The sequence below is a fragment of the Molossus molossus genome, unplaced genomic scaffold, assembly GCF_014108415.1.
Source record: "Molossus molossus isolate mMolMol1 unplaced genomic scaffold, mMolMol1.p scaffold_m16_p_6, whole genome shotgun sequence".
Classification (NCBI taxonomy): domain Eukaryota; kingdom Metazoa; phylum Chordata; class Mammalia; order Chiroptera; family Molossidae; genus Molossus; species Molossus molossus.
The window spans coordinates 4,432,517-4,459,212 of NW_023425399.1; the positions used below are offsets into that span (position 1 = coordinate 4,432,517).

Genomic DNA, 26,696 nt, shown 5'->3' on the forward strand with positions numbered 1-26,696 from the left:
GCATGGCCTCCTACACTCACGGGGGACAGAGGCCAAGGACACTGCTCAAAGGGAATGGGCTTCGTCGTCATTGTTAATCCTCGGCCCAAGACATTTTCCCATTGGTTTTGGGGGGGGGGGAAGGGAAGGAGGGAAGGAGGGTGGGAGAGAGAAACATCAATGTGAGAGAGACACATGGATTGTTGCCTCCCGCATGACCCCGACTGGGGCCAGGGGTCAAACACGCAACCCAGGCATGTGCCCTTGGCAGGAAATCGAACCTGAGACCCTCTGGTCCGTGGGCTGATGCTCTAGCGCCTGAGCCAAACCGGCCAGGGTGGGGATGAACTTTAAAAAAACAAAAGTTATTTTCAGAGAGAGGGGAAGGGGGAGGGAGAGAGAGACACCGATGTGAGACAGAAACATCATCCATTAGCTGCCTCCCATACGCACCTGGACCAGGAACTGAACCCCGGAACCTGGGCATGTGCCCTGACGGGGACTCAAACTGTGACTTTCGGGGCCTAGGATGCTGCCCACGAAGCCAGTCCGGCCAGGGCGGAGCGCACTTTCCGTAGCTGGGAGGAAGGCAGGCGCACACTAACCACTAACCAGGACTGACGTGGGAACAAGGGAACCTCTAGGGCGCCCCGCGGCCGCCTCTCCCCAGCCCACGGCGCGTCTGTAGAACTCCCGGCGCCTGGATGAGAGGTCCGAGTGAGCCACTTAGCCCCCACGGTGCGGTTTCTGTGAGCCACATCAAGTGCCGAACCATCTATGTCTTTATTATAAAGAACTTTTACGTCAGTTGAGGGCGGCCTGGATAGCCCTCTGTACCCAGATAACCCTGAAAGGAGGGATAGATGCTCCATGTTTCTTAACCCAACCAGATGTCACCGCGGGTGGGGAAGCCGGCGAGGGCACCGTGTGCTGCGCTGAACAGGACTTTTCTGCTGGTGAGAACATCAAGCGGTTCTAGAGTCCACCACGCCCCTCACCCACACACAGCCACCCACACACAGCCCTCCCAACCCCATCGTTTCGTCGTTTTAAACCTGTCATCAAAGTTATCCTGTGTAGTGTCATAAATCGTACAGATAACCAGCCCCACCCTTTGCATCGACAGCTGACATAGACAGCAGGTTTGAAAATGACATTAACATCTTATCCCAAATTCCCTGACCCTCGTCCTGCCGGGTCCTGTGACCTCGCCCCCACAGCTCTAGAGGAAGGGAGAAGGGACCGCACAACCTAGACGGCCGCGGTCCCCGGTCGTACATTTCCGGTTTTCAAGTTGAACAGCGGGGGAGGGGTGGGAGCTCACATTCGAGACTTTTCTTCAGAATAGTTTTATTAGTTTGCATACGATCTGTCAACGTGACTTTTTCTGTCCGACTGTGGCACAGGGCCGTTCACTCGTAGTCCTCTTCGCCCCATATCTCGTAGATCGTCACATTGTTCTGGGGGTCCCCGGACATCTCCGGGCTCGGAGCCTTGTGGTTGCTGCCGGTTGCCACGGCGACTTTGAGGTTCCGCACCTTGGACACAAACTGCACAAGGTCCATCTCGAGCTGGTTCAAGGTGTTGAAGGCGTAGTCTTTGCTGGGGGAAGCACCCTGGTTTTTCTTGACTGGAGCACGCAGCGAACAGCCTCGAAGGCCAGGGGGACTCTTTTCCTGTCAACAAACATACGTGGGGTGAATGACACCGCCGGTGCGGCGGGTCTTGGCACAGCTCCAAGGGTGTTGGGCTCACCTAAGACAAGGTGGTTCTAGCGTTGCTCTAGGCCGGGGATTGGCTAACGGTAGCCCAAGGGCCCAATGTGGCCCACCACTTGTTTCTGTAAATAAAGTTTTATTGGAACGCAGCCCTGCCCATTCACGCACATAACGTCTCGGGCTGCTTTCAGACTAAGGTGGCAGAGTCGAGTCCTTGCAAAGCTGAAAGTATCTGCTATCTGGGCCTCTGCAGAACGGGCCTGCTAACCCTGCTCTGGTCAGCTGGGACACGGTCTCGGGAAACGTGGGGTCTGTCTAGCAGAGAACAAGCTGCCATGTGTGTGTCTTTCCTGCTGGGAGTTGTTCAGCTGCTGCAGGAGGGGGCTGTTACCTTTCACACCTCTCCCCTTTATGACCTCTACTTGGAAGAAGGTGACCTCTGCATTCGGCTCAGCCACTTGTCATAAGTCAGACGCTAGGGGCATGACACTTGGGGCAGCGACTCTGGCACTGTGAATCATTTTGACCCGAAACAGACCAAGTTCTTGAATCTCTCCTCAAGGTGAAAAAATGCATCCAACGGGCTAAACATCGAGCCGAGGTTCCCGTCCCCCAGTAAACAGAAGGTGGTCCTCAGCTGCTAGCCCCCCCGTGGTGTGGGGACGACTGTCTTCCCTAAGGCTCCGTGGGAAAGGAATCTGCCATGGTTTCCCGGGACTGGAGGTAGCCACTTGGCATGAAAATCCCTTCCACGTGACCGCCCTGCCTGTCACAGCGAAGCCCGCGTCCGAGGCCGGGGTCCCCAGGGAGCGGGGGTTCCCAGGGAGCGGGGGTGCGGCGCCTGGACGGAGGGAGCCCTTACCTTGCTCTTCTCACCACCTCCCCGAAACTTCAGGACCATGTACAGCACGACAACAAAGAAGAACCAGAGCCATTTGCTTGCAAGCCAGCCCTGGGCGTGCTCCGGCGAGCTCTGCCTAATCCGAAAGTGCCCGCCGCAAGGCGCCTTGCCCGGCGGCTCTTTGACGGGCTCCCTGGGCGAGGAGAACATGAAGGCGTCGCCGCACGACAGGCACAGCGGCAGGAACAGGAACCATTTCAGCGTCCGCATGGTGAGCAGAGATGCGGGAGGGAGTTGCTCATGGTGAGTCTGTTTGCCCTCCAGCCTGGAGACTGGGTGTCTAGGGCTGAGCCGTGGTTGATGTCACAGAGGCCCCAGCCAGGAGCAGCTCCGGCCATTGTGATGACGCCGGGCGGAGGGCATGAGGCCGCCCTGGTGCAGGAGGAGGACTTAAAGGGAGACGGAGACATTTCCAGCAGAAAATAAAAGAGAGGATGGGATGATGGAGGGCCTCCTCCTTCTCGTCTTCCTGACCCCCCGGTGCTCTGCCGGCCGAGGCCTGCGTCTGCTTTTCGTATGTTGAAACCAGACATCGTGTGGAACACCCGGCGCGGGCCCCGGCGCAGAGCCCAGGGAGGGTATTAACCGGACGCTACGCATCAGGAGCCACCGACGTGTACCGTTTAGCACACGTTGTTTCTAGGAACCATCGTTGGCAAATTTAAGTGTTGGGGGGATTTTACTTAAAAAACCTGGATTTCTGGTGTCTTTTGAAAACATGGAAGACCTGCGCAGGCTGGGTGGCTCAGTCGGTTGGCACGTCATCCCGTATACCAGGGGGGTTGCGGGCTCAGTTCATCAGGGCACACACCTAGGCTGTGAGTTCGATCCCCGGTCGGGGTGTGTGTGGGAGGCAACCAACTGATGTTTTTCTTTCCTATCGATATTCCTCCTTTCCCTCTCCTCCTTCCTCTCTTTAAAATGAACAAAAACAAATCCTCGGGTGAGGATTAAAAATATATATAAATAGACGACCTGGAGACACTGGTCCCAATAGGAACTGCTGCTCCAGGTGGTCACGTTCTCCCCAGTCCCCACCAGGCCCTCCTGCCTCGCTCACCAGTGACAGGAGTGTGCGACCCCGGGGACTGGGGGCCAGGGGTGCGGGTGTGCAGGAAGGCTGTCCTGAGACGTTTGGGTAGTCCGAGGGGCGACCAGGAGGGAGCCGACACGACACTGGTCCAGACCCCGAGGGGAGGACACAGCCTGTGTGGCAGGCGAGGACAGTGACTAGGCTCTGGGGCTGGCGTGCTTGGCTCGGCTTGTAAGAATGACGTGAAGCGAGAGATCCGTCAGTGGAACTCCAAGCTTGTCCTTGTCCCTGGCCGTCTGACCCAGACCACCCCTAGGGCGAAGCGCTCTGCTGGCTGTAACCGAGGGTCCACTGGGCACCTTCAAGCTGCGGTGCCCCGGGCAGGGGCGAAGCTGAGGCTGTTTGCAGCGGGGGGGGGGGGCCTGATCTGTGCAGAGGGCCCCTGTGGGCCGTGTGCTGTCCGGGGGGCCTTCCTGGAGCTCTCTGGGCAGCTAGAACAAGCCGCGGGGTCCGGCAGCAGCGGCCAGCACGTGGGTGAAGGGCGTGCTGGGCCCGTGCCCCTCGGGCTCATCCCTGCTCACACAGCTTCGGGGCGCCGCTCCGGGGGCCGGGGTGCCCCGGGTCGGTGTGCACCCCCTCTGGTGGCTGTGGTGTGATGAGTGAGCGCCACAGAAGCGCTCAGGGGATTCTGTCCCTGTGTCTTTTCCAAACGGGAAATCTCGCGCACATTCAAAGGCAGTGACCCGTCGCCCCGTCCCCACAGACGCCAGGGGTGCGGAAGAACACGAATGAGGTGAGAGGAAAGGCAGACTTGCTTTATTTTTGTATCAAGCGCCAGGTGCCGAACTCAATCTCTTCTATCTTCAAAGTGATACACGGAGGAACCCCTCGCCCCAAGTACTAGATCCCAAGTGCTGGCCTCCCAGGGGCTCCCAGATGACCTCCGAACTCATCCCTTCTACTTCAGTAACTGCTGGCCAAACCCTCCCGATGTGGGCGCGGAGCCGGGACGGTGGCAGGGCCCAGCACGCCGCTGCAGGACCCCGCGCCGGCGCCGAGGGCGGGAGGACGGCCGAGCACGCAGCAGCCCGGCAGGCCGGCGCCCACACCACCTGCCCGGGTCGTGAGCCGCCGTGTGGGCGCCGCCTGGGCTCAGAAGCAGTAGGACGTGTGGGTGACCCAGTGGGCCGACTCCTCCTTGGAGCGCTTGGCAGAGCTGTGGGACGTGAAAAGGGACTTGTAGGCTTCGGACTCCTCGCTGGCGGCAATGGGCCGCTTCGTGGCTCCACAGGGAGGCTTCCCGACCTTCCCAGCCGAGCTCCCGTTCGCTGCAGGGAAACAGAAAAGGCAGACGCGTCACTGCCGAGACTAACGCTCATCCCAAAGGCCCGCTCCCGAAGGGAGGAGCCCGTCGGCCACTCCCAGGAGTCTCCCTCCTCCTCTCGGGACGAGGCTGGAATTCACCACCTGTCGCCCACTCCTAGAGACAGATGGAGCGACGACAGGTCACACGAACGTAGCCGCCCGCAATGGCTCAGCCCCAGCCCGTGACCACCGCGAGCCAGACCCTCTGCAGAGGCTGCGCTGGCCTGTCCACGGGGAGACAGGAGGCACCGGAAGGCTGAGCGACATGCACTCGGCCGGGCGGCCACCACGTGGAGCGGAGCCGCCGCGGCTGCTGCTCACAGCGCAGGTCACACGTTCTCGAACCTCAAGAACCTGTGCTTCTCTTTTTGTGAAACAGCCTTTGTCGTCAGAAGTGGAAGGTTCTGGACTGTATGCGGATGGCTCTGAGCCTCGCCCTCCGCCCGTGCCCACAGGGGCACGGCCCGTCCCCGCAGCCCGGCCCCACGCACGAGCTCCCGGCGAGGAAACGCAGCACCCGCCCGCTCCTGCTCTGGGACACCAGCTACTCCTTGTCCCCAAGGGAGCTCGGCGAACGACACTGAGACACACGACTCGGGACGAGCCGGTCACACCGCGTGGGAACCACCTGTCTCCCCCGAGGGGCTCCGTGGACCCACCTGCACCTCTGGGGGCCGGGTGGGTTTTCTTCTCCCCGGCGTCGGGGTCGGGGCTGGGCTCTTCCGGCTTCTCCTGGGCTCTGGACGGCCCTGCGGGCTCTGTGGGGGCAGCACGCCGAGGTGGGGCCCCGCTCAGCACAGCGTGCAGCCGGCCCTGCCCCAGCGACAGCTTACCTTCCCCGACGTCCAGCTTGGAGACAGACTCCGCCGCCTTGGGCTTCTTGGTTTTCTGTAGGAAGAGGAGGGAGCTGGGCAGCGGCCTAACGCCAGGCCCGAGCCGTCCACGCAGGGCGGGCGCGTTCTGAGGCCTCAGTGGCCGTGCACTCCACACCCGGGCCCTCGGCGCTGTTCCCACTGGCGGACTTTGCCTCCCACAGCATCTCTGTGGGGACCTGCTCAAGTTCCATGCTCCAGAGACCACAGCCTCAGGAATGCTCATGAAGATGCGACTTTGACGGTGAGAGTCAGCGGCAGAGGCGACCGCGGCAGGACGGGCGCCCGGGCAGCACGTGCCCGAAGCTGCTCCGGCCTCGACGTTGAACTGGGGGGCCTGTGCCGAGGACACGGAGCCAACTCCCCACCCTCTGGTTACTCATGCCAGATGCTGAGGCACCGGCATTCTGCCACTCTAACTTTACTTTTTATTTTTTTTAAATGGACCCCCCCGCCCCGTATTGGCTTTAGAGAGAGGAAGAGAGAGAGACATCGGTGACAGAGAACATCGACTGGCCGCCTCCTGCACGCCCCCCACTGGGGATCGGGCCCACAACCTGGGCATGTGCCCTGACCGGGAACTGAAAGGTGAACTCTTGGTGCAGGGTCGACGCTCAACCACTGAGCCACACCGGCCGGGCTGCCATTCTAACTTTAAAAATGAAACTAACCCTCTAGAACCGCAGAGCCAAGCTGGCCTTGGTTCAAGCAGAACTGCTCTGAAAGTGCCCTTTTCCTAAGCAGCCAAAAGACGGCACCAGGCACACGGCCTGGTCCCCGCAGAAGGCCCCCCCACCAGGCACACGGCTCGTCCCCGCAGAAGGCCCCCCCACCAGGCACACGGCCTGGTCCCCGCAGAAGGCCCCCCCACCAGGCACACGGCCTGGTCCCCGCAGAAGGCCTCCCCACCAGGCACACGGCCTGGTCCCCGCAGAAGGCCCCCCCACCAGGCACACGGCCTGGTCCCCGCAGAAGGCCCCCCCACCAGGCACACGGCCTGGTCCCCGCAGAAGGCCCCCCCCCAGGCAATGTGGGGAGACCTGGCTCTGGCAGCAGCCGTGGACTGACTGACAATACACAGCTGTGTAAGACACAGAAACCTCTGTTCAAGTCACACATTCAAACCTGAAGACATAATACTTCATCCTTAAAAACAAGAGAGACAATGTGCGTCCCAGGCCCTCGGGGCTGCGGAGCTTCTCTGAGAAGCACGGCAGTGAGGGTCAGGAGGAGGCGCCTCGTCCTGCTTCCAGCGGCCAGTGTTGGTGGGAAGCACGTGGTGTCTGGCAGCGGGGTCTCAGGGGCACCCCCAGGACTCCAGCGCGCACCTTGCAGAGGGCGGCCTGGGGGTCCCGGGCTATGAGCAACTCGGCGGGAAGCCTCGGACAGACAGAAGACGCCTCACTCAAGCCAAATGCGGAGGGCTCTGTGGACACCTCCAACAGCTTCCACTGGAGGACAGTTTTTCCCTTTTGTGCTTTTATTGCTTCAATTTATTTTTTATCCTCACCCAAGGACATTTTTTTGCATTTATCTTCAGATACAGGGGGAAGGGAGAAAGGGAGGAAGAGAGAGAAACATCGATTTGAGAGGCATCGACTGGTTGCCACCCACACAATCCCAATTGGAGGCGGGGACAAACTGTAACCAAGGTACGTGCCCTTAGCAGGAACCGAACCCGGGTCTCTCTGGACCACAGGCCAACGCTCTGACCGCTGAGCAAACCGGCCAGGGCCCCTTTTGTGCTTTTCAAAAACGGAGCTTGATCTGGTTGGTGTGGCTCAGTGCCTGAGCACTGACCCATGCACCAAGAGGTGGCCAGTTCGATTCCTGATCAGGGCACATGCCCAGGTTGTGGGCCTGATCCCCAGTGGGGGGCGTGCAGGAGGCGGCCAATTAATGTTCTCTCTAATCGATGTTTCCATCTCTCTCCCTATCCTTTCTTCTCTCTAAAATCAAAAAAACATTATTAAAAAAAATAAAAATGGAGCTTGATCAATGAAGAATAGGCAGATCCTTTTCAGTGACTTTCCTTTGTCAAAAATATCTCAAGCGTTTTTCTTTATTTTTCTCAATGGAAATGAAATCACAGCGATTTAAAAGTCAACTTAGAATGAACGCACACATATAGATTTGTTTTAAACGTGCACTCAACCCTTCAGATAGTTCTCACGACTGTTGTATTAACAACTGTAAGCATGCTTCCCAGAATACTATTAAATCTGAGGAAAAAGCCTGGGCAGTTCTGTGTACCACAGAGCCATGTACACGCACCGTTTACCTCCTTCCTAAGTGAAAACATGCAGGGGGCGCCTGCAGTGCCAGCTGTGTGAGAACCCTGACCTCCGTCACAGCTCAGCTGCACCCCTCCCACCCGCCCGGGGCGCCTGCAAGTGCCAGCTGTGTGGGAACCCTGACCTCCGTCACAGCTCAGCTGCACCCCTCCCACCGGCCCGGGGCGCCTGCAGTGCCAGCTGTGTGAGAACCCTGACCTCCGTCACAGCTCAGCTGCACCCCTCCCACCGGCCCGGGGCGCCTGCAGTGCCAGCTGTGTGAGAACCCTGATCTCCGTCACAGCTCAGCTGCACCCCTCCCACCGGCCCGGGGCGCCTGCAGTGCCAGCTGTGTGAGAACCCTGACCTCCGTCACAGCTCAGCTGCACCCCTCCCACCCGCCCGGGGCGCCTGCAGTGCCAGCTGTGTGAGAACCCTGACCTCCGTCACAGCTCAGCTGCACCCCTCCCACCGGCCCGGGGCGCCTGCAGTGCCAGCTGTGTGAGAACCCTGACCTCCGTCACAGCTCAGCTGCACCCCTCCCACCGGCCCGGGGCGCCTGCAGTGCCAGCTGTGTGAGAACCCTGACCTCCGTCACAGCTCAGCTGCACCCCTCCCACCGGCCCGGGGCGCCTGCAGTGGCCAGCTGTGTGGGAACCCTGACCTCCGTCACAGCTCAGCTGCACCCCTCCCACTGGCCCGGGGCGCCTGCAGTGCCAGCTGTGTGGGAACCCTGACCTCCGTCACAGCTCAGCTGCATCCCTCCCACTCCCGGGAGGCCTCATGACCACGAGCACATATTACTGCCGGGGGATGCGGCCCTGCCCTTTTCTCTATTATGATTAAAAAAAAGAAACTCGGAAAACTTTAATCACTGTATCACTGGTAAACACAGGCCACATCTCCCCTGTCTGATGACCTCAGAATACTGAAACTAATATTAAACACTCCAAGCATTCTTTTGCCTTAGTTCTTATTACATAAAGTGTTTAAAAAGAAAAAGTGAGAACGCTGCCATTCCCGAATGCCCAAGCTGTCATGTGGCAACGCGCCTTAGCGGAGAAGCATCGGCGCGCAGCCTCCGTTTGCACGGAGAAGCATCGGCGCGCAGCCTCCGTTTGCACGGAGAGGCATCGGCGCGCAGCCTCCGTTTGCACGGAGAGGCATCGGCGCGCAGCCTCCGTTTGCACGGAGAGGCATCGGCGCGCAGCCTCCGTTTGCACGGAGAGGCATCGGCGCGCAGCCTCCGTTTGCACGGAGAGGCATCGGCGCGCAGCCTCCGTTTGCAGAGGCTGCAGCAGGGCGAGTGCAAATCAGAACGCGGCAAATCTAAGTTTTGCTTTTTAAAACTTTCTGAGATCCTCCCCCCCGAAGTTTTTTTAGTTTTTGAGAGCATTGTTTATTGCTTCTTTAGTGGGAACCTGACACCTTTCTTTTTTCTTTTAAATTAATTTTTGTTACAGATGTTTCTCCTTTTTTCCCCACTGATTCCCCCGTCCCCCTCCCTCCCCACCCTGAATGAATATTTTAATATGTTTTTATTGACTTTTTTTAGAGAGAAAGAGAGGGGGAGATAGAAACATCAAGGTGAGAAACATCGAGAGGCTGCCTCCTGCACGAGCCCATGACCCGGGCATGTGACCTAACCAGGGACTGAACCGGGACCTCTCAGTCCACAGGACAAGGCTCAATCCACTGAGCCACACTGGCTGGGCTCCCCTGAATATTTTCAATCCGAGGTCGTTTGAATCTGCTGATGATAAATCTGTGGACACAGAGGACCCACTGCTCTCTTTTTTTTATTCCCCACCTGAGGATATTTTTCTACTTATTATCAGATAGAATGAGAGGGAGAGGGAGAGACAGAGAGAAACATCGACGTGATAGAGCCACATCAACTGGCTGCCTCCTGCACAACCCGACCAGGGCCAGGGATGAACCGCAACCGAGGTACGTACCCTTGACCAGAATCGAACCCGTGACTCATCGGTCTTCGGGCCAATGCTCTAACCGCTGAGCAAAACCACCCAGGGCATCAGCTACTCTTTTAAAATCAGTGAGAGGCCCTGGCCGGTTTGGCTCAGCGGTTACAGCGTCAGCAGTCCAGAGAGACCCGGGTTCAGTTCCCACTAAAGGCATGTACCTCAGTTGGTTTGTCCCGGGACCTGGTTGGGTGGTGCGGGTGGCAGCCAGTTGATGTGTCTCTCTCTCTCTCTCCCTCCTTCCCACTCTATCTGAACAAAAAATGGGAAAATGTCCTCGAGTGAGGATAAAATATATATATACATAAAATCAGAGAGCGCGCAGGATCGTGCTGGCTCCCCCGACTGCACTCTGCCCCCCAACGGCTGTCCCAGACAGGTCCTGCTATACCACTCCTGCCCCGTCCTGTGCAGGTGCAGTCCCTGGAGAAGCAGCTACACCCCCCCATCCTGTGCAGGTGCAGTCCCTGGAGAAGCAGCTACACCCCCCCCCATCCTGTGCAGGTGCAGTCCCTGGAGAAGCAGCTACACCCCCCCCCCATCCTGTGCAGGTGCAGTCCCTGGAGAAGCAGCTACACCCCCCCCCCATCCTGTGCAGGTGCAGTCCCTGGAGAAGCAGCCACACCCCCCCCCCCATCCTGTGCAGGTGCAGTCCCTGGAGAAGCAGCTACACCCCCCCCCCCATCCTGTGCAGGTGCAGCCCCTGGAGAAGTGGCTGTGCCCACCCTGCGAGGGTGTGGCCGAGCCGGGACTGGAGTCTCCCCAGCACCCGGGCCCCTCCAGGTCGTAAGCAGCGACTCCGTCTCTGCAAAGGCGAAGCGGCCGCCAGCAGCGCAGGGCAGGGTCTGCGACGGGCACTGGAGCAGAGGAGACGCAGGCGGAACCCAAGGCTTCAGCCCGAGCCCGAGACGCGGCAGGTGAGGGACGCACACAGGACTGTTACCTTCCCCAGCCGTGCTCTCAGCCTTCTCTCCTCCATCCTGCCCTTCAGCGTCTCCACGTCCTCCTTGGTGCCATTGAGCACGATGACGTCGTCCTCCTGGAAGGCAGCCCCGCACTGGAGAGAGCGGGAGAGACAGGCGCTGTCAGCAGGCGGGGCTCCAGCCTCACTCTCAGCCCAGCCACAGCCCCTGGGGCTCCTGGGAAGTTCCCACTGCCCTCCGCCTGCATCTTGGCTTAGCCAGCTTCCGAGTCCGCAGCCTTAGCTACGTCGTTTACTGCGGTTCTGTCCCCAAAACCCATTACTGTGGGTCAGCTGTTCCTAGGGTGAGTATGATACATTCTCATGACTGAAGGGACCTTCCTTTGACCCACAAATCCTGAGGTCGGAGCTACAGAGAAGGTGTAAGGACAACGACGGGCTGCCCAATACGGGTCCAGCCAGGAAGGCCTCTGAAGACAAGGGCTCTTTTCCCCATCACGCGGGGGGCCTGCGGGAAGAGGTCCCCTGGGACGCCCCACACTGGAGCCCGGGGCAGAGCCCTCCCTGGGGGAGTCCTCCTTGGAGAGGGAAGGAAAGGGACCTGCGGGAAGTCGGGGCAGAGCAGGCCCGTGGGGCTGGCGTGGTGGTGTCAACGCCTCCTGAGCACACAGCCAGGGCAGGAAGGGGCCACCTTCAGGCCACTGGTTCCGTCAGCCCCGCACTCTCCCTCCTGGGCCACACCAGGTTTCCTGTGGCTTCCTCCCTGCTCTGCCTGCTGCCCCTCCCTTCGGGCCTCGACACATCCTTCCCTCTCACGTCTGGTTGTCCAGCTGGGCCTGCAGACCCTGCTCTGCACTGCTGTGCCCAGAGCTGCATCTGTAAGTCGGATTAACCGCCACCAACAGCCAGAACCCTCTCTCGTTCAAAGTTGAATATCTTGCTCCTTCTTTCCAAAATTCAAAAGATCCATTAACACCAGACCCACACCCTGGAGGCCTCGACTGCCCACACCTGGGCAGGGCTGCCCCCTGGAGACCGGCACAGGACCCGCCCTGCCACTGGAGCCTGAGCCCAGGAACCTGGCTGGAGTGGTCCATCCCCGGAGGCCAGGGGGACCAGGCAGGCAGCGGGTTTCTGTCCCGAGCCCGCCGCGGGCTGAGGGGCGGGGGCTGTGAGGAAGGGAGGGCGGCCGCCGGCAGTGACAGACCCCTGGCTTCCTGCAGACACAGCCTTTTACGTGCATGCTTCCTGCGCAGCTGAAACCTCCTGCTCATGCTGCATTCTGCTTCCTTTCATCACTCGTAACTTCGATGTCCAAAGAATGGGGGAAATGGTGAAACAGATCATAACACACTCCCAGAGGACAAGGCTGAGAATCTCTGACAGCACAGAGCCATTTATGTACCTCAAACTGTTCACTGTATTCGCACTGATGAAAAGGCCCCAGAGCCCTGGCCGGTTTGGCTCAGCGGTTAGAGCGTCAGCCTGCGGTCCAGAGACACGGGTTCGGTTCCCGCTAAGGGCACGTACCTCGGTTGCAGTTTGTCCCCGGCCCTGGTTGGTCGTGCGGGTGGCAGCCACTCGATGTGTCCCTTTCACGTCGATGTTTCTCTCTCTCTCTCTCCCTCCCACTCTATCTGAACAAAAGAATGGAAAAATGTCCTCTGGTGAGGATAAAAAACAAAACAAAAGGCCCCAGAGAAGTACAAGGCTGCTGTGCAAACCCTGGTGAACTGTTCTGAAATATTTTCATATGATCCAAGAGAGAGAAGGTGGCTTCTCCTGGCTACAGGCAGAAATGACCTATGAAAGTCCTAGTCCATTCCAAATTTCAATGGAGGTATGTCATTAATCCCGTGGACAGGATTTTCCAATCAAAACCAACAGAGAAATCGTGCACTACATCAGAAGGAAAGGGAATGACAAGCATATCACTCCTGGAGTAATCCAACCAGCACACATAATCCAAGACAAGCCAAGTCATCCTGCACGCGCCCTGGAGGAAATGTCTACGCATCTCCAAACAAAGGGTTCAGAGGAGCCACCCCGTGACGTGACAATTTATTTTGGAAGCCTTACTATGTACTAACGAGGAAGCTTGTACCGACTGACACCCATGCAGAAGACATGCTTCAGTGGCCCAAAGACATCCGCAGTCCAGAGCGGCCTCACTGGTGACTCTGCACCAGCTGAGAAGCGAGAACAGTTCGGCGGTGCTGTGTGCCGCTCGGAGGCAGCACAGAAGTTAGTTCCCAACCGAGGATCCTATTTCAGCTCTGTGGCTTGGTCAACAGCTCTCTATTTTGCAAGGCCTTCCATTTGGGGACCACAGGAGGGTGTCTGATCTCAAGGCTCTGAGGTTGGCGGAGAGCACCGTCCCCAAACTGACCTGGCTGCTTCTATTCCCACTGCAGAAAGCAGCACATCAAAGGGAGCCTTTGGAAAGTCTAAGTGCAAATATTTGGAAAGCCCTTCATTCCCTTAATAAACCTACTGGATGCCTACTAGTACTGGGCATTGTGCTTAGAGGCTCCCTAAGAATTAAAAATAGTGCCCTGGCCGGTGTGGCTCAGTCAGGCATCCTCCACGCACCGGAGGCTTTGGGTTCAATCAGCAGCAAACGCAGAGGGAGCTGCAGACTGGAAAGTAGAAACACTGCACCTAAACACCACCGAGGCTCCTGACGTCCTGCTTATGACACTGCTGCTCTAACTCTCAGACGTCACCTAGAACATGAAAAACCGTTTAGACTTTGACACGGGGGCGCTCACTTCATTCACACGGTCCACAGCGCAGCACAGTTCCTGAAACACACCCCCACCTTCCTTTGGCAGAGTTGGCAGGAATGGCTGGTCTCGCCTCCTCTTCCCGGGCACCCAGCCAGACTCCACTCCCAAGGCTCCCACGCAGCTAGGTGTGACCACTTGCCTGAGTTCTGGCCAATGAACGTGAGCAGACATGCCGAGTGCTGTGGCCGAGCAACTCCTAAGCTACGTGCTCCCGTGTCCCCAGCAGCCAACCTGACAGAGATACGCCCAGAACCAGAGGAGGCGAGCGCCACAGCACAGCAGGAGGCCGAGTCCTTCCATGACCCTCAGAAGCAAGCTGGCCACCCAGAACCTGCCCCGTGTCCCCCACGGCTGTCACAGAGTGAGCCAACCCAGAGTGCAATGCTAGGTATTGATAAACTTCAGAGACTCTGGTTCGGAAGTGAGCCCTTGCCCTGGCCGGTTTTGCTCAGCGGTTAGAGCATCGGCCTGCAGACAGGAGAGTCCCGGGTTCGGTTCCCGCTAAGGGCATGTACATTGGTTGCAGTTTGTCTCCGGCCCCGGTTGGGTCTTGTAGGTGGCAACCAGTCGATGTTTCTCTCTCTCTTCCTCCCACTCTATCTGAAGATAAATGCAAAAATGTCCTTGGGTGAAGATTAAAAAAAAAAAAAGTATGAGTCTTGAGTTTGATTTCTGATAATAGTATACAAATTTGTCACTTAATTTCCTCATTTAAAAATGTCATTGTTTGGGCCCTGGCCGGTTTGGCTCAGCGGTTGGAGTGTCGGCCTGCGGTACAGAGAGACCCGGGTTCGGTTCCCGCTAAGGGCACGTACCTCGGTTGCAGTTTGTCCCCGGCCCTGGTTGGTCATGTGGGTGGCAACCACTCGATGTGTATCTTTCACATCGATGTTTCTCTCTCTCTCTCTCTTCCTCTCTCTCCCTCCCACTCTGTCTGAACAAAAAATGCAAAAATGTCCTCGGGTGAGGATAAAAAAAAAAAAAAAAAAATGTCATTGGAATTTGGGTCTAAACAGAAAGCGTCGAGAACGTACTGCGATCCCTTCATCTTGTGTATTAGAATAAAGCCCAGAGGTGAAGCGACGGTCCCAGCACTGCCGTGAGCCCCGAGGTGAGCCGGGCTCTGCTGGTTTCGTGAGGAAGGATGGGTGGCCCCTGCCCCAGTGTGCCAGCGGCTGTCCCAGGCTCCGTGAATGTGCAAACAGCATAGTGTCTTTGGTTGAACGGTGCCCCACCCGCCCAGTGCTGGAGTCCGAACCGCCAGCGCATCGGAAGGTGACCTGTGGGAATCAGGCTTCTGCAGATGTCCTGTTCAAGTGCAGTCACTGGGCCGGCCCTACTCCAGTATGACTGGTGTCCTCAAACAAAGGGGCATTGTGGATACAGAGACGGACTCCACAGAGGAAGGCACGAGGAGACACAGGGACCCGACGGCCATCCACTGGCCAGGCAGGGGTCTGGAGCAGAGCCTTCCCTCACAGCCCTCGGCGGGAACCACCCTGGGACACCGACACGGGGTGTCAGCCTGCAGCCTCCAGGAGAGGGCACACTCGCGAAGCCAGCCAGGCTGCGGGGCCGGCACGGTGCCTCACTCCCCGCTCGGGCCAGAGCTCCACCTGGTTAAGCAGAGGAACGTTCATGCGGCTCACACCACAGGACAGTGCCCACTGCCCGGCTCTTCCGGCAGATTTCTTTTGAAGACAATGTCCTCCCTGAATCACTCCTGAATGGCAGCCAGCATCCGGTCTTGCCCGTGGAGGCCCCTCCTGGTCCTCGCTTGGTCTCTGTCCTCCTTGTGCAAACCCCGACGCAGCCGGTTCCCCTTTCCTCTCTTCCTTCCCTTCCCTTGAAGTGCTCACGGTTCGGGACTTCAAGGTCACTGATGTTCTCCGTAACATTTCCCAAGCACCAACACAATGGTTTCCGAGTCCCCTTGTAAGCCTGCACTTTCAGGAAATAGTCGACTTCTCTGGACAGCTCTCATGGATGCTGTCAGCGTGGGACCAGCCAATGCCAAGGAAAACTGCCTACTGATGCGAGAGATGGTCACCGTTACCGCAGAAGGAAAAACGTTTGATTGCTTCAGGTCGGAGCTCCCCAAACTGGCAGCCCATTAGAATCATTCCGGGAACTCTTCAACAAAAGGAAAGTCTGGGGGGGTCTAGCCCCCCCTGAAGACTGTGTTGTAGGGTTTGAGCAGTTAACAAGCTTTTGTGGCTTGGAAGCCACTGCTTTGGGACACTTGGCTTCTGTAAGAGACCAGCTGAATTTCCATTTACAATTTTCAGGCAGACCTCCCGAGTCACTCGAAACACATGTGACAAGGACACCTCTCGCACACTGCCTGCTAACACGCCTGACCAGTGAGTCCAGGAGCCTTCCTGCTCGGTGTCAGTCGGCACACGGGCTCCCTCCGGGCTCCCTCCACACAGGCTTCCTTTTCACTGTCGAACTCCTGCCTTAAGGGCTCACTGCCGCATCCCCACCTGGACCTGCTCCTGGGTCTGGCACTCGAGGTCTCCACCACCCAGCCCGACTCACGCCGCTGGCCTGATCCCGGCCCCTGCCGTGACTACTGCGCCTGTGCCCCCATGTCCTTGGGCTGCCTGGGCTGTTTCCTCCGGAAAGCGGCGGCTGCTCCTCCTCCTCCTCTCAACACCTCACCCAGCACCTGCACCATTCGCATCATCGTCTCACACTTCAGGCATTCCCTGGCCAGATGTACTATCACTATCTTAGCATTTTTCTTTAAGTCTATCCATTGTTTCTACTTAAATTTACTTTAAAAATTAACTTGATATTCACATTATAAGTAACAGTACCCCTTGCAATAAAAGCAGCATAAAAAGCAGAGAACACCAACCCGTCTCACTAGACCCGCCTGCCCAAGCTCCGGCACGAGGCCCTCTCCCAGCAGCCGGGTCGGAGATGCTGACGCTCGCTAGGACTCAACGGAGCCTTTCTCCTCGAGGCAGCAGCCGGGCTGAAGGGGCACCACAGCGGGAGTTACCGCGCCCAGGTGCTGCGGCCTGCAGTCTGCTGTCTGCCCACAGACCACCCAGCTGCCCTCTTCCCACCAGCAGCACAGCCCGTCCCCATCTCTGGGCAAGTCTGACTGCTGAGAAGCAGGCCCTGCCTTCAAGGCCAGAACACCTCCTCCTTCATGGAGCCACTGTCCGTCGGCTCAGTTCAAACGCCCACGGCCTCGTTCCCATCCACTTGGTACCTGGCCTCTAACCAGGTAGATGACTGCTCAGGTAACGTATGTTCCTGCAGGGCCTCCGTCTCCGTGAGCACAAGGACTGTCACACTTCCTCATCTCTCTAGGACACCTGTACCTCACCTTTAATACAGGAGATATAGTAAGTACTAGTGAATAAATGGTATGAATCAATTCCTGAATGCATTCTTTATACTTCTTCTTTTTTGTAAAAGCTTAATGGGACAGACTTGAAACTCTCTGATGGCTTTATTCATAATCACTCCAAACTGACCTCTTCCTTCCAATTACCTTCTGCTGGTTTTTGCATCCAAAATAAATGGAATCATCTAGTGTGTCCTCCTCCACGTCTGGCTTCTTTTATAGCAGGGCCATTTGAAAACGAATGGCCATCGGGTACATCGTGAAGCTGCCTTCTGGCTCCCCAGTGCTCTGAGAGTAAAACCCACACGCCCCAGTGTGGCCGGGGCCCTTTGTGAAATGACTCCTGCCTGACCCTCCAATCTCATCTACTTCTCCTCTGCACCCCCCTCCACTATACTTTCTGTTCCTTAAACTGAGCTTTTGCTCAAACTTTGTTTGGCTGTCTCCTCCGAACTCTTGAAGTCTTGGCTCAAACCTGCAAGGGTACCTTTACCGATCACCACTAAAGTGGCCCCTCTCTCTGCGGGACATCACCCCGTGTTTCCTTCCTAGCGTCGGTCACTGACGCTGCCTTGCTCAGTCATCTGAGCATCTACCGCTCCAACGGGATGGTGGGTTCCAGGCAGGCAGGGGCTCGGCCTTGCCCACCGTGAGAGCCAGAGAGCAGTGCTGAGGACAGGGCAGGCCTCTGCCGGCTGTTCAACGAAAGCCGAAGGAAAGAATGGTCCACAGGAGGGACACAAGCAGGGTTCTACAGGTGAAGACACAGCCCAGAGCCGCTGGCATCCACGACACTAAACGAAATGCTGGGCTTGCCACGGGCCAGCAGGACACCAGACACATAAATGTCCCAGTTATAGCAGCAACACGTGCAAGCAAAGTCAACAGCGTCTCTTTCGTGTGAGCTGAGCAAGCAGGCTCCCACGTCAAGCGTGTGCCCACTCGTCTGAGCGCTGACTAGGACACGCAACGTGCCCTGGAGATCAGCAGCCCTTACACACTCACAGGAGCAGCAGAGGACTTCAGGGCAGTGCAAACACTGTATGACACTGTGACGATGGACGGCGCATGGCATTACACACCTGTCCAAACCACAGCAGGCACACCACCGATGGACCCGGGGTGACGACATGTCACTGTAGGATCATCAATGGTATGCTGCGGGGGAGGGGTGGAGGGAATGCGGGAAATCACTTACTTTCCTCTTAACTTTACTGAGCCTAATATTGCTCTAAAAAAATAGTCCTATTAATAAAAAAGAAAAGAAAAACCCTCACGGTCCAGTGGGGAAAGCACAGCGTCGCTACGGACTACGTTCTGACGAGGCCGGTGGGATAACAGGTGCCCAGGGGACAGCCATCACTCTGGACAAAGGTTCCCGGGAAGGACCCCTCCGGGCTCACAGGTCAGGGTGGAGGGAGCAAACGCACAGGACAGACGGGCTCGAGGGAGTGGCCCGAGCTAGCTCTGAGCTGCAGGCAGCAGGCCCCTGTCCCCAGAGGCCGCCTGGGTCTGTGCCCAGCAGTGGCAGCTGTGGAGGGGGCGTAAGCAGAGACACGACGAGTTAGAGCCACGTCTCAGAAAGGGCTGGAGGATGCTGACATGGCACATGGAGGGAAGCACCTAACCACCGAGGAAGAACCACGGACACATGCCAACACTCACTGTGTGACAGACTTCAGCTTTGATCTCTCTCAGGGCTCGCTCAGAAAACACGCATCCACAGCACCGCAGGAAGCAAAACCTGGAGAGACCATCCAACATGGAGAAGGGTTTCAATGAGAATTAAAAATCACTACCCACATTACCAATGAACATTTGTTCAGTTTACACAAAGGCCAAGAACCACAAAGAAAAATGGTTCCATCTGATTCCATTCATTTATATATATATAAATACAAATAAATTAAAACGTCACACATAGGCCATAGTCCCACACCCTTGCTATAAGCCTTTGGAATAAAGTCTCTCCTATAAATAAAAATAAATACATTTTAAAAAACCACTACAAACAAAAAGTCAAAAGAACAGGAACACAGGGAAAAGTATTTTAAATATATATGTAATTCAGACCTTATAAATATTAAAAGAGGTATCGAAAAAGCAGTAACAATGAAATAGAAAATGGGCCAAGGGCACGGACACGTGGCTCACAGAAATGTGAATGGCTGGCACATGTACTAGACGCTCACACTGGACCGGTAAAGAGACGCCCTTCGGAACCAAGGACAGAATCTCTCTCTCAGGCAGTAATGGAGGGGGAGGAGCCCTCGGGCAAGAGTCTGAGCGAGTCGTGCGCTGGTGGGCTGGGCTGCGATGCGGCACATGGGTACCGTGACGGTGTCAGCAGGCATCGCTCTCCAGGTATCTACGAAGTGAAGTCCACACGGACTGCACGCTACCCCCGAATGGCCGTGGGTGGGGGTGGCTGGGTTAAGAACGCTCGGACAGCTACTAAAAATAATAAGGTAAATCTCCAGGTGAGGCCATGAAATACGTTCAAATTAGAGAAGTAGGAAAAAAAAAAAGAAGTTACAGTGTAGGTATAGTATGACTCCGTGACCGTGGGAAGTCACACGTTCCCATTTCCGTCTGCAGGGGGTAGGGAAGCGCAGTGCGTTGGTGCTGGGAGGGTCTGCAGGGCCTGTGACACCCACGCTGCTCTGGAGGCGAGAAATGGGGGAGACGGGCAGAGAGCACTTTCCCATCTCGCTGTACACGTGCCCCTACAAACGCCCCAGCAGAAGGCCCCGCAGCCCCCTAGGGATCACAGCGGCTGCAGACCACCCTAACAGAGAGCTGACGATTCTTTTGTTTAGGACCAAAAATAAATGAAAAAATATATATGTCTTATTTTATGGATGCTCACTAATTATTAGTGATTTAGGAAATTACTTGCTTTTCTAAACAAATGCTCAATGTTTTTATTATACCAATTCATTTCTATACATTTAAATCTTTTCTTTTTTAATTAATCCTTACCTGAGGATATTTTTCCATTGATTTTTAGAGAGAGTGGAGGGAAGGAAAGGGAGAAGGGGGAGGGAGATGGAGGAATGGGGGGGGGAGAGACATCAGTGAGAGAGAGGCACATTCAACTGGCTGCCTCCCACTCCGAGCATCGAACCTGAAACCTGGTACATGACCTTGACTGGAATCAAACTTGAGAGCCTTTGCTTCTCGGGCCAACGCTCTAAAAACCACTGAGCCAAGCTGACCAGGGCTACATAGTTAAATCTTTATCACAAGACTTTACTAAATATTCAAACAAACCCATTTTCGAGTGTGAAGGCCCTACGGACAGGAGGGGAGAGCAAAGGAGAGGGAAAAACTGGAGGAAGCCACAACCAGAGCGACAGGCTCCAGCTAATCCCTGCTCAGGACCCTGAGCTGAGTCTGTTTGTGCCAAGTTCCTCTTTGGGGTGCACTATGGTTCTCTTAAAAAGAAGTGAGAGGCCAGACACAGAAGGTCACATACTGTACACTTCTATTTATATAAAATATCCAGAATATGTAAAACCATTGAGACAGGAAGCAGACTGCTGGCTGCCAGGGGCCGAGGGGAGGGGGATTAGATACACGAGTCTGGTTCCAAAATAGTTCCTGCTTGACCCACATGGTGAACTTTAGTTTTTACTTTATTATTTTCCAGCTTTATTTGGGTGTAATTGATGACTGGGAATTGCGTATATTTAAGGTGTCCACCGGATGGTCTGATCCACATACACACTGTGAAGTGAGCAGCACAATCAGCTAAGTAACAGACCCCTCCCCTTCGCAGCCACCACTAAGCGCTGAAGCTGGAGAGCGAGCCCGAAGCGATTTAAAGTCAGACTTCTTGAAAAACAGAGTCTTTAGGTTACTCCACCTCAGAGGACAGGGTCATGCTCTGGCGTAGGCTGCACGCACAGCACATACATCTGTTAAATGAATAGATACGAATGTGCCCGAAAGCTCCAGATGAAATGTGGTTGTTTATACAGCACAAGTTTTCCCTTATCTGAGATGTGCTGCCACCTTTTCCTGAATGAAAACAGTGGAAATGACCACCTTTAACATCAGCGCAGATGGAAGATCCCACCCAGACCACCGAAGGCAGACCTCGGAGTGGTGGGGAAGAGTCCAGAGCTTGGCTTATGCGACCTCCTACACACAGACACACACTAACTCACTCAGCATTCCCATTTTTTAAAGGAGAAACATACATTTTCTATATAAATCTCAACCTTAAGATTTCTGGTGCTCTAACCAGAGGGTTTTTAGCTACAGATTCAAGTCATTAGCAGCTGGGCGTCCAGCTGAGCGACCTACCTCACGCTCTGTAAGTTCCCACTGCGTAGTTTTCAGAGTGACAGGGAAACGGGATGTCTGATAGGGGACATCTGCCCTTCGCCTCTTTCCCACAGGAAGAGACAGACAGCCCGACTCACGTCTCAAAGCATCGCGTGAGGAGCTGCTGAACTCCCTCTTCGCTCCAGGTTCCCCTGCTCTCAGACAACAGAGGTGCGTGGCCTCGGGCGCCACGTGACAAATGGTGGTCAGGGCGCGCACTATCCAAACCAGAGGCCACCTAAAGGAGTCTGCGCGATCCCCAGGCCCCAGCACAGACCCTAAGGGCACCGGTTTTATTCAACCACTGACCTGTGCCGGCCATTCATCTCCAAGCCCACGACGGGGCAGATGAAACGCGCTCGCTGCAGGTCATCGTGCTTGTCCCCTTTTGTGTTCCCTTTGTCCCCTTCCCAGGCGGGGTTGTCGGAAAGCCTCAGTTCGGTCACATTCTGTGAAAAACCAGCCACATCTTAAGAATTCATTGGATCAGCCGTAACGACCACCTGAATCAACAGGGACACTGTTACTCTAGTCCCTGCCCATTCAACCCTCCTCTTGGCAGCTACTTTCCTGTGGCCATCAATTAGCATGAATATAAGGTTAAACCATAAGCTGCGACAGAAAACATGATTTTTCAAATTCACTAACTAGCAAATAAGTTAATTTCTATTTCACAAATATTTTGCTATTTAAGGAAAAGTAACTTCTGACAGGAAAAAGTACTGCACTAAGAGGAAATTTATAATAATTTCACCCAGAAAGGACACTTTCTCTCCCTGCTCATGAGTCCTCGCTCAGGCTATACCATATTACTGACCATCCATGTTTATTTAACAGTCGGAGAGACAGTGAAATCCGAGGCTATGGTCTAACGAGTTCAAGGCAGACTATCAGCCAGAGATTACTATCATATAAGATACCACAATGATTTAACAGCGGTCTACCTAAAAAATTTTCTAATTCTATAGAAGTGTCTTCCAAATAGAAAGTTCAAGTAGCCAACTTGTAACTACAAACATAAAGCGTCCTGACATTTATGCAGCACATTGAGAGTTTGCAAAGCTGTTTCACATATAATATATCATAACAGATTTCTAATGCAGAAAATACAGGTGTGGGACATTCTGGCTTAAGCTTTAAGTGACCAGCCCAAATCATGCCTTTATTAGCTAGCTGGGTGGGGCTGAAATTCTAAATAGCTAAATTCAGTCTATAATATACATGAATTCTATAAAATTAAGTTTAACCACTGAGACTCTTTAGAGCACTTCAGAATCACCTGTCTTACTTTTTAAAATCTTTATTGTTGAAAGTATTACAGATGTCCCCCCCTTTTCCCCCATTGACCCCCTCCTCCCTGCTCCCACCCCCTTCCTGCCTTCCCCACACTATTTTCTGTGTCCACTGGTTATGCATATATGCATGTAAGTTATATGGTTTATCTGTTCCTGCCTCCCCCCCATCGCCTTCCCTCTGAGGTTTGTCAGTCTGTTCCCTACTTCTCTATGTCTCTGGATCTATTTTGATTGTCAGCTTATTTTGTTCATTATATTCGATAAATAAGTGAGATCATGTGACACTTGTCTTTCTCTGACTGGCTTATTTCGCTTAGCATAATACTCTCCAGGTCCCTCCATGTTACCTGTCTTACCTTAATGCTTTTGATGTGAGATGCTGCCTTCCCAAGAGCCTTTTCGGAAGATTTGTCCAGGAGAAACTCAATGACAGCATCTTTGTTATAAAGTCTGCAACAATAAAAATTAATCAAAACACTCCGGCAACAATTTATCTTCACACAAAGGACGAAGACTCAATTGAGTACAGTCCAAAGGCACTTTATGTTTGATAACAGAAATGCCCAGCCTTATTAAAAACGTCAATTTAATCCTCTCTCAATTACTTCCAGAGTATACAAAGAAAGAAAGTAGTCTAAAATCAAGGGCTGTAAACTGGTAGTCTGTAGGCTGAATGTGACCTTCACAAGGATTTCAAAAACTGAAAAATTTGATAGAAGAGTACAGTTTCAATTTTTCCTGGATAAATTAAAATCAGACGTCCTAGAATCACTAGGCCTACATTCTTGAACTTTAACAACTGGCTGGAACTGAGTAGCAGCTGCCTCTTTAGACAGGACATGAACTCCATAGTCCCCCATCCCCCACTATCGTTCATTCCCTAATGCCCCACACGGTTCCTTCATGCATTTATGTTTATAACTCAACTCCTATCAATCCCGAGTTTTCAACCCATGGATTAAATAAACCAAACTGAACAGGTTGTGTAGAATTATGCTCACAGGGAATGCTAACCTAGGCTTCACAAATTTGCTTGTGAAAATTTATATTTGATCAATCAAGAAATGCATTTACACATTAAAATTCTTTTTAAAATCATTTAATAAAAACTCATCCCACCCTGGCCGGTTTTGCTCAGCGGTTAGAGCGTCAGCCTGCAGACCAAAGAGTCCCGGGTTCGATACCAACCAAGAGCACGTATCTCGGTTGCTGTTTGACCTTGGCCCCAGTTGGGGTCATGAGGGTGGCAACCAGTCAATGTGTCCCTCTCACATCAATGTTTCTCTCTCTCTCCCCCTTCCCACTCTGTCTGAAGATAAATGTAAAAATATCTGCGGGTGAGGATTAAAAAAACAAAAACAAACTCATCCCGATTAAGGAATCATACCTGCCAAGTTCACAGGCAACTATTGGTCGCCTTAATATTTCTTGACTTAGAGCACAATAGTTCCACTGGGCCACCAACTCAGCATCTTTGTCAACCTATGAAAAGAAAAAAAACAAACACTTTTAATTTTCACCTCTGAAAGACATTTGGTCCACAGTTCTACACATCAAGGCTTATTCAGTCAGATCACACTGTAATGGTTTTTGTTTTTTCAGAGCGACACAAGAAGCTAGGGTTTAAAAAGTCACAGTAATCGCCCTGGCCGGTTTGGCTCAGCGGTTGGAGCACTGGCCTGCGGACCAGAGAGTCTCGGGTTCGGTTCCCACTAGGAGCATATACCAAAAAAAAAAAAAAAAGTCACAGTAATCAATATGATGTCAAATAAAGTCCCCTCTAAATGTGACACCTACGATGAAACAGTTTACATCAAGTTATTAAGTCGCTTATGTAAATATTAATACTTGTGGCTTGACAGTAAGTTAGGGGAGCCACACAGAAAAAGCACTTGGCACAGGTTAATTCCTAACAATGGGAAAGGCTCCAAAGCCTTAGCAGAATTTAAGGCCTGAGAAGACAGGTATTATTATTTAAAAGTACAGCACAAACACTAATATTCCACGTCCCACTCTTTCCTTTCCTAAAGTGCCAAACCGGAATAATTGTAACAAGATGGCACATTTGGGAGAAAACAGAAATAGAAAAAGGAAAAAAATTCCCTTAAATTTGATTTTTGCAGCGACAACTGCTTAAGTGCCTGCTGTGCTGAGCAGTTTCTGTAACTTCATCGTTTAGCCTCATAAACAACCCATGACTCAGTACTGTCCAGGGCAGTGAGGCACCAAGAGGTCACAGAGCAGTTAGACGAAGGGGCTAGAATAAGTGCATGCTGGCTCCAGGGACCATGTTTTTCATCACTACTCTATTATTCCAAACCCAACCCACACTCCTGCGATTGTTCTTCTCTCCACTCCCCAGATCCAAAGCCACACGTCGACAGCTCACATAACTTTTATCAAAATCCACGCTGTAGCGGGGCACAGAGACCTGACACCGTGACACCCCCTACGCGGTGCTTTACTTGCTTTGTTACTAAAAAGCAATTACTAGTCCTAACTTTGAAATCCGTAGGAAATGAACGTGACTCTTGGCTTCACCACCTACCGGCTGTGAGATCTGGGTCGTGGCCCTGACTCAATATCCCTACAGCATGGCAATCAGATCTGATGTGATCGATTACCCGTGAGAATGAGGAATCAGCCACTCATCCACGAGGTCATCACACTGCCCGCAGTGTGCTGGGAACCGCGCCACTTGCGGCGGGAGAAGAGGCACGGACCCTGCACCGGGAGCTGACTTCTGTCCTGAGACCGACATTCATCCTCCAGGAACGCCGTGTACGGGGGTAGTGTGGTCTGGGGAGAAGGACCTGACCTCGCGGGGACAGGGGGACGTTTGGGACGAGGTTAGCGCACGAAAGCTCGGTAAGCGGCAGCCGTTTGCATCACCGTTACACGGCAGGCAGGTTTCAAGTCCTGGCCCGGCACCGTCCACGTCCACGTCTGCAAAGTGAGGACGGGGACCGTCTGGACCGATGTGAGGCCCGCTTGACACCCCACATTAAGTACGGGTGCCGCCGGGTGGATGGCAACAGCAAGAACGCAATAAAGGTCCGTTGTTTATACTCTCGTTCGTTTTGAGCTCTCCGAAAGGGTTCAAAGAGCACCGCCGCGTCTGGAAACCCGCTGCCCCACCCCCACCTCTCCTCGCTTCCTGGGGGGCCCCCCCGTTCCCATCGGGCCCGCGTCGCTGACCTTCTCAACCTTCTTGGGCCCCTTCACCAGCTCGTGCCTCTTGGGGATGGTACCCCCGTCGCAACCCATCGCAAGCCAGGGGTCAGAGTCGACAACAATCCCCCGCGGAGTCAACTTCCGGAGTCTCAGGCGACCGCTGAGGTCACTTCCGGCGCGCCGCTGTGACGCAACACGCCCGTCTCGACGCCGCGGGGCGGGCCCGCTGCCGAGTTTCGGTTGCCAAGGAGAGCGTCGCTAGGCGTTGGGCGCGGCCCCGCGGTGTGGGAGGCTTCGCGCGCCGAGTGGGGTGCTCAGTGTGCCCTCCGCTCTCGGGGCGCCGCCTGCCCGTACCTCTTTCCGGGGGGCGCTGGGTTTGTGCTGCGCCGCCGTCAAACTCGCCCACGCTCCCGGGCGGGGGAGACTCGGGAGCGCCCGGCTCTGGGCCCGCGTCCCCCTCCAGCCCGTCTGTGCAGCCGTGAGCCTCGCGGATTAGGGCCGCTTGTTATTAACGCGATTAGCGATGCCTGCGAGTGGGATCCATTGTTCAGTAATCGGGGATCTGCTAGAGAAAAGGCCGCTTCTTTGTGGAGCCCCAACTGCGCCCCCAGCACTGACAGCAAGTCAGTGAAAGGCTGTTGGAGGTGATTCTGGGGCAGCGAGATCCTTGATCCAAAGCCCGACACTTTCGATACTC

General features: G+C 54.8%; 2 protein-coding genes across 4 annotated transcripts; both read right to left on the reverse strand.

Annotated features, from left to right (window-relative positions):
* Positions 1-1,391: 1,391 nt before the first annotated feature.
* LOC118618095 (protein FAM209B-like) lies at positions 1,392-2,808 on the reverse strand. Its single transcript, XM_036244000.1, has 2 exons — positions 2,560-2,808; positions 1,392-1,655 (listed from the first exon to the last, which is right to left on the reverse strand). The coding sequence occupies exons 1-2, from the start codon at positions 2,806-2,808 to the stop codon at positions 1,392-1,394; spliced, it is 513 nt and encodes a 170-aa protein (XP_036099893.1).
* A 1,916-nt stretch (positions 2,809-4,724) lies between these two features.
* Positions 4,725-26,163, reverse strand: RTF2 (replication termination factor 2). Of its 3 annotated transcripts, XM_036245864.1 has the most exons (9): positions 26,024-26,163; positions 24,213-24,307; positions 23,182-23,275; positions 21,840-21,979; positions 18,864-18,942; positions 11,067-11,180; positions 5,830-5,884; positions 5,656-5,754; positions 4,726-4,959 (listed from the first exon to the last, which is right to left on the reverse strand). In XM_036245864.1, exons 1-9 carry the CDS (start codon positions 26,090-26,092, stop codon positions 4,784-4,786), a joined length of 921 nt encoding a protein of 306 aa, XP_036101757.1. In that variant the 5' UTR covers positions 26,093-26,163; the 3' UTR covers positions 4,726-4,783. The 3 variants fall into 3 exon arrangements, with proteins under 3 accessions (XP_036101759.1, XP_036101757.1, XP_036101758.1); XM_036245866.1 differs by lacking the exon at positions 11,067-11,180 and having other exon boundaries at positions 4,725-4,959; XM_036245865.1 differs by lacking the exon at positions 5,656-5,754.
* Between the last annotated feature and the right edge of the window lie 533 nt (positions 26,164-26,696).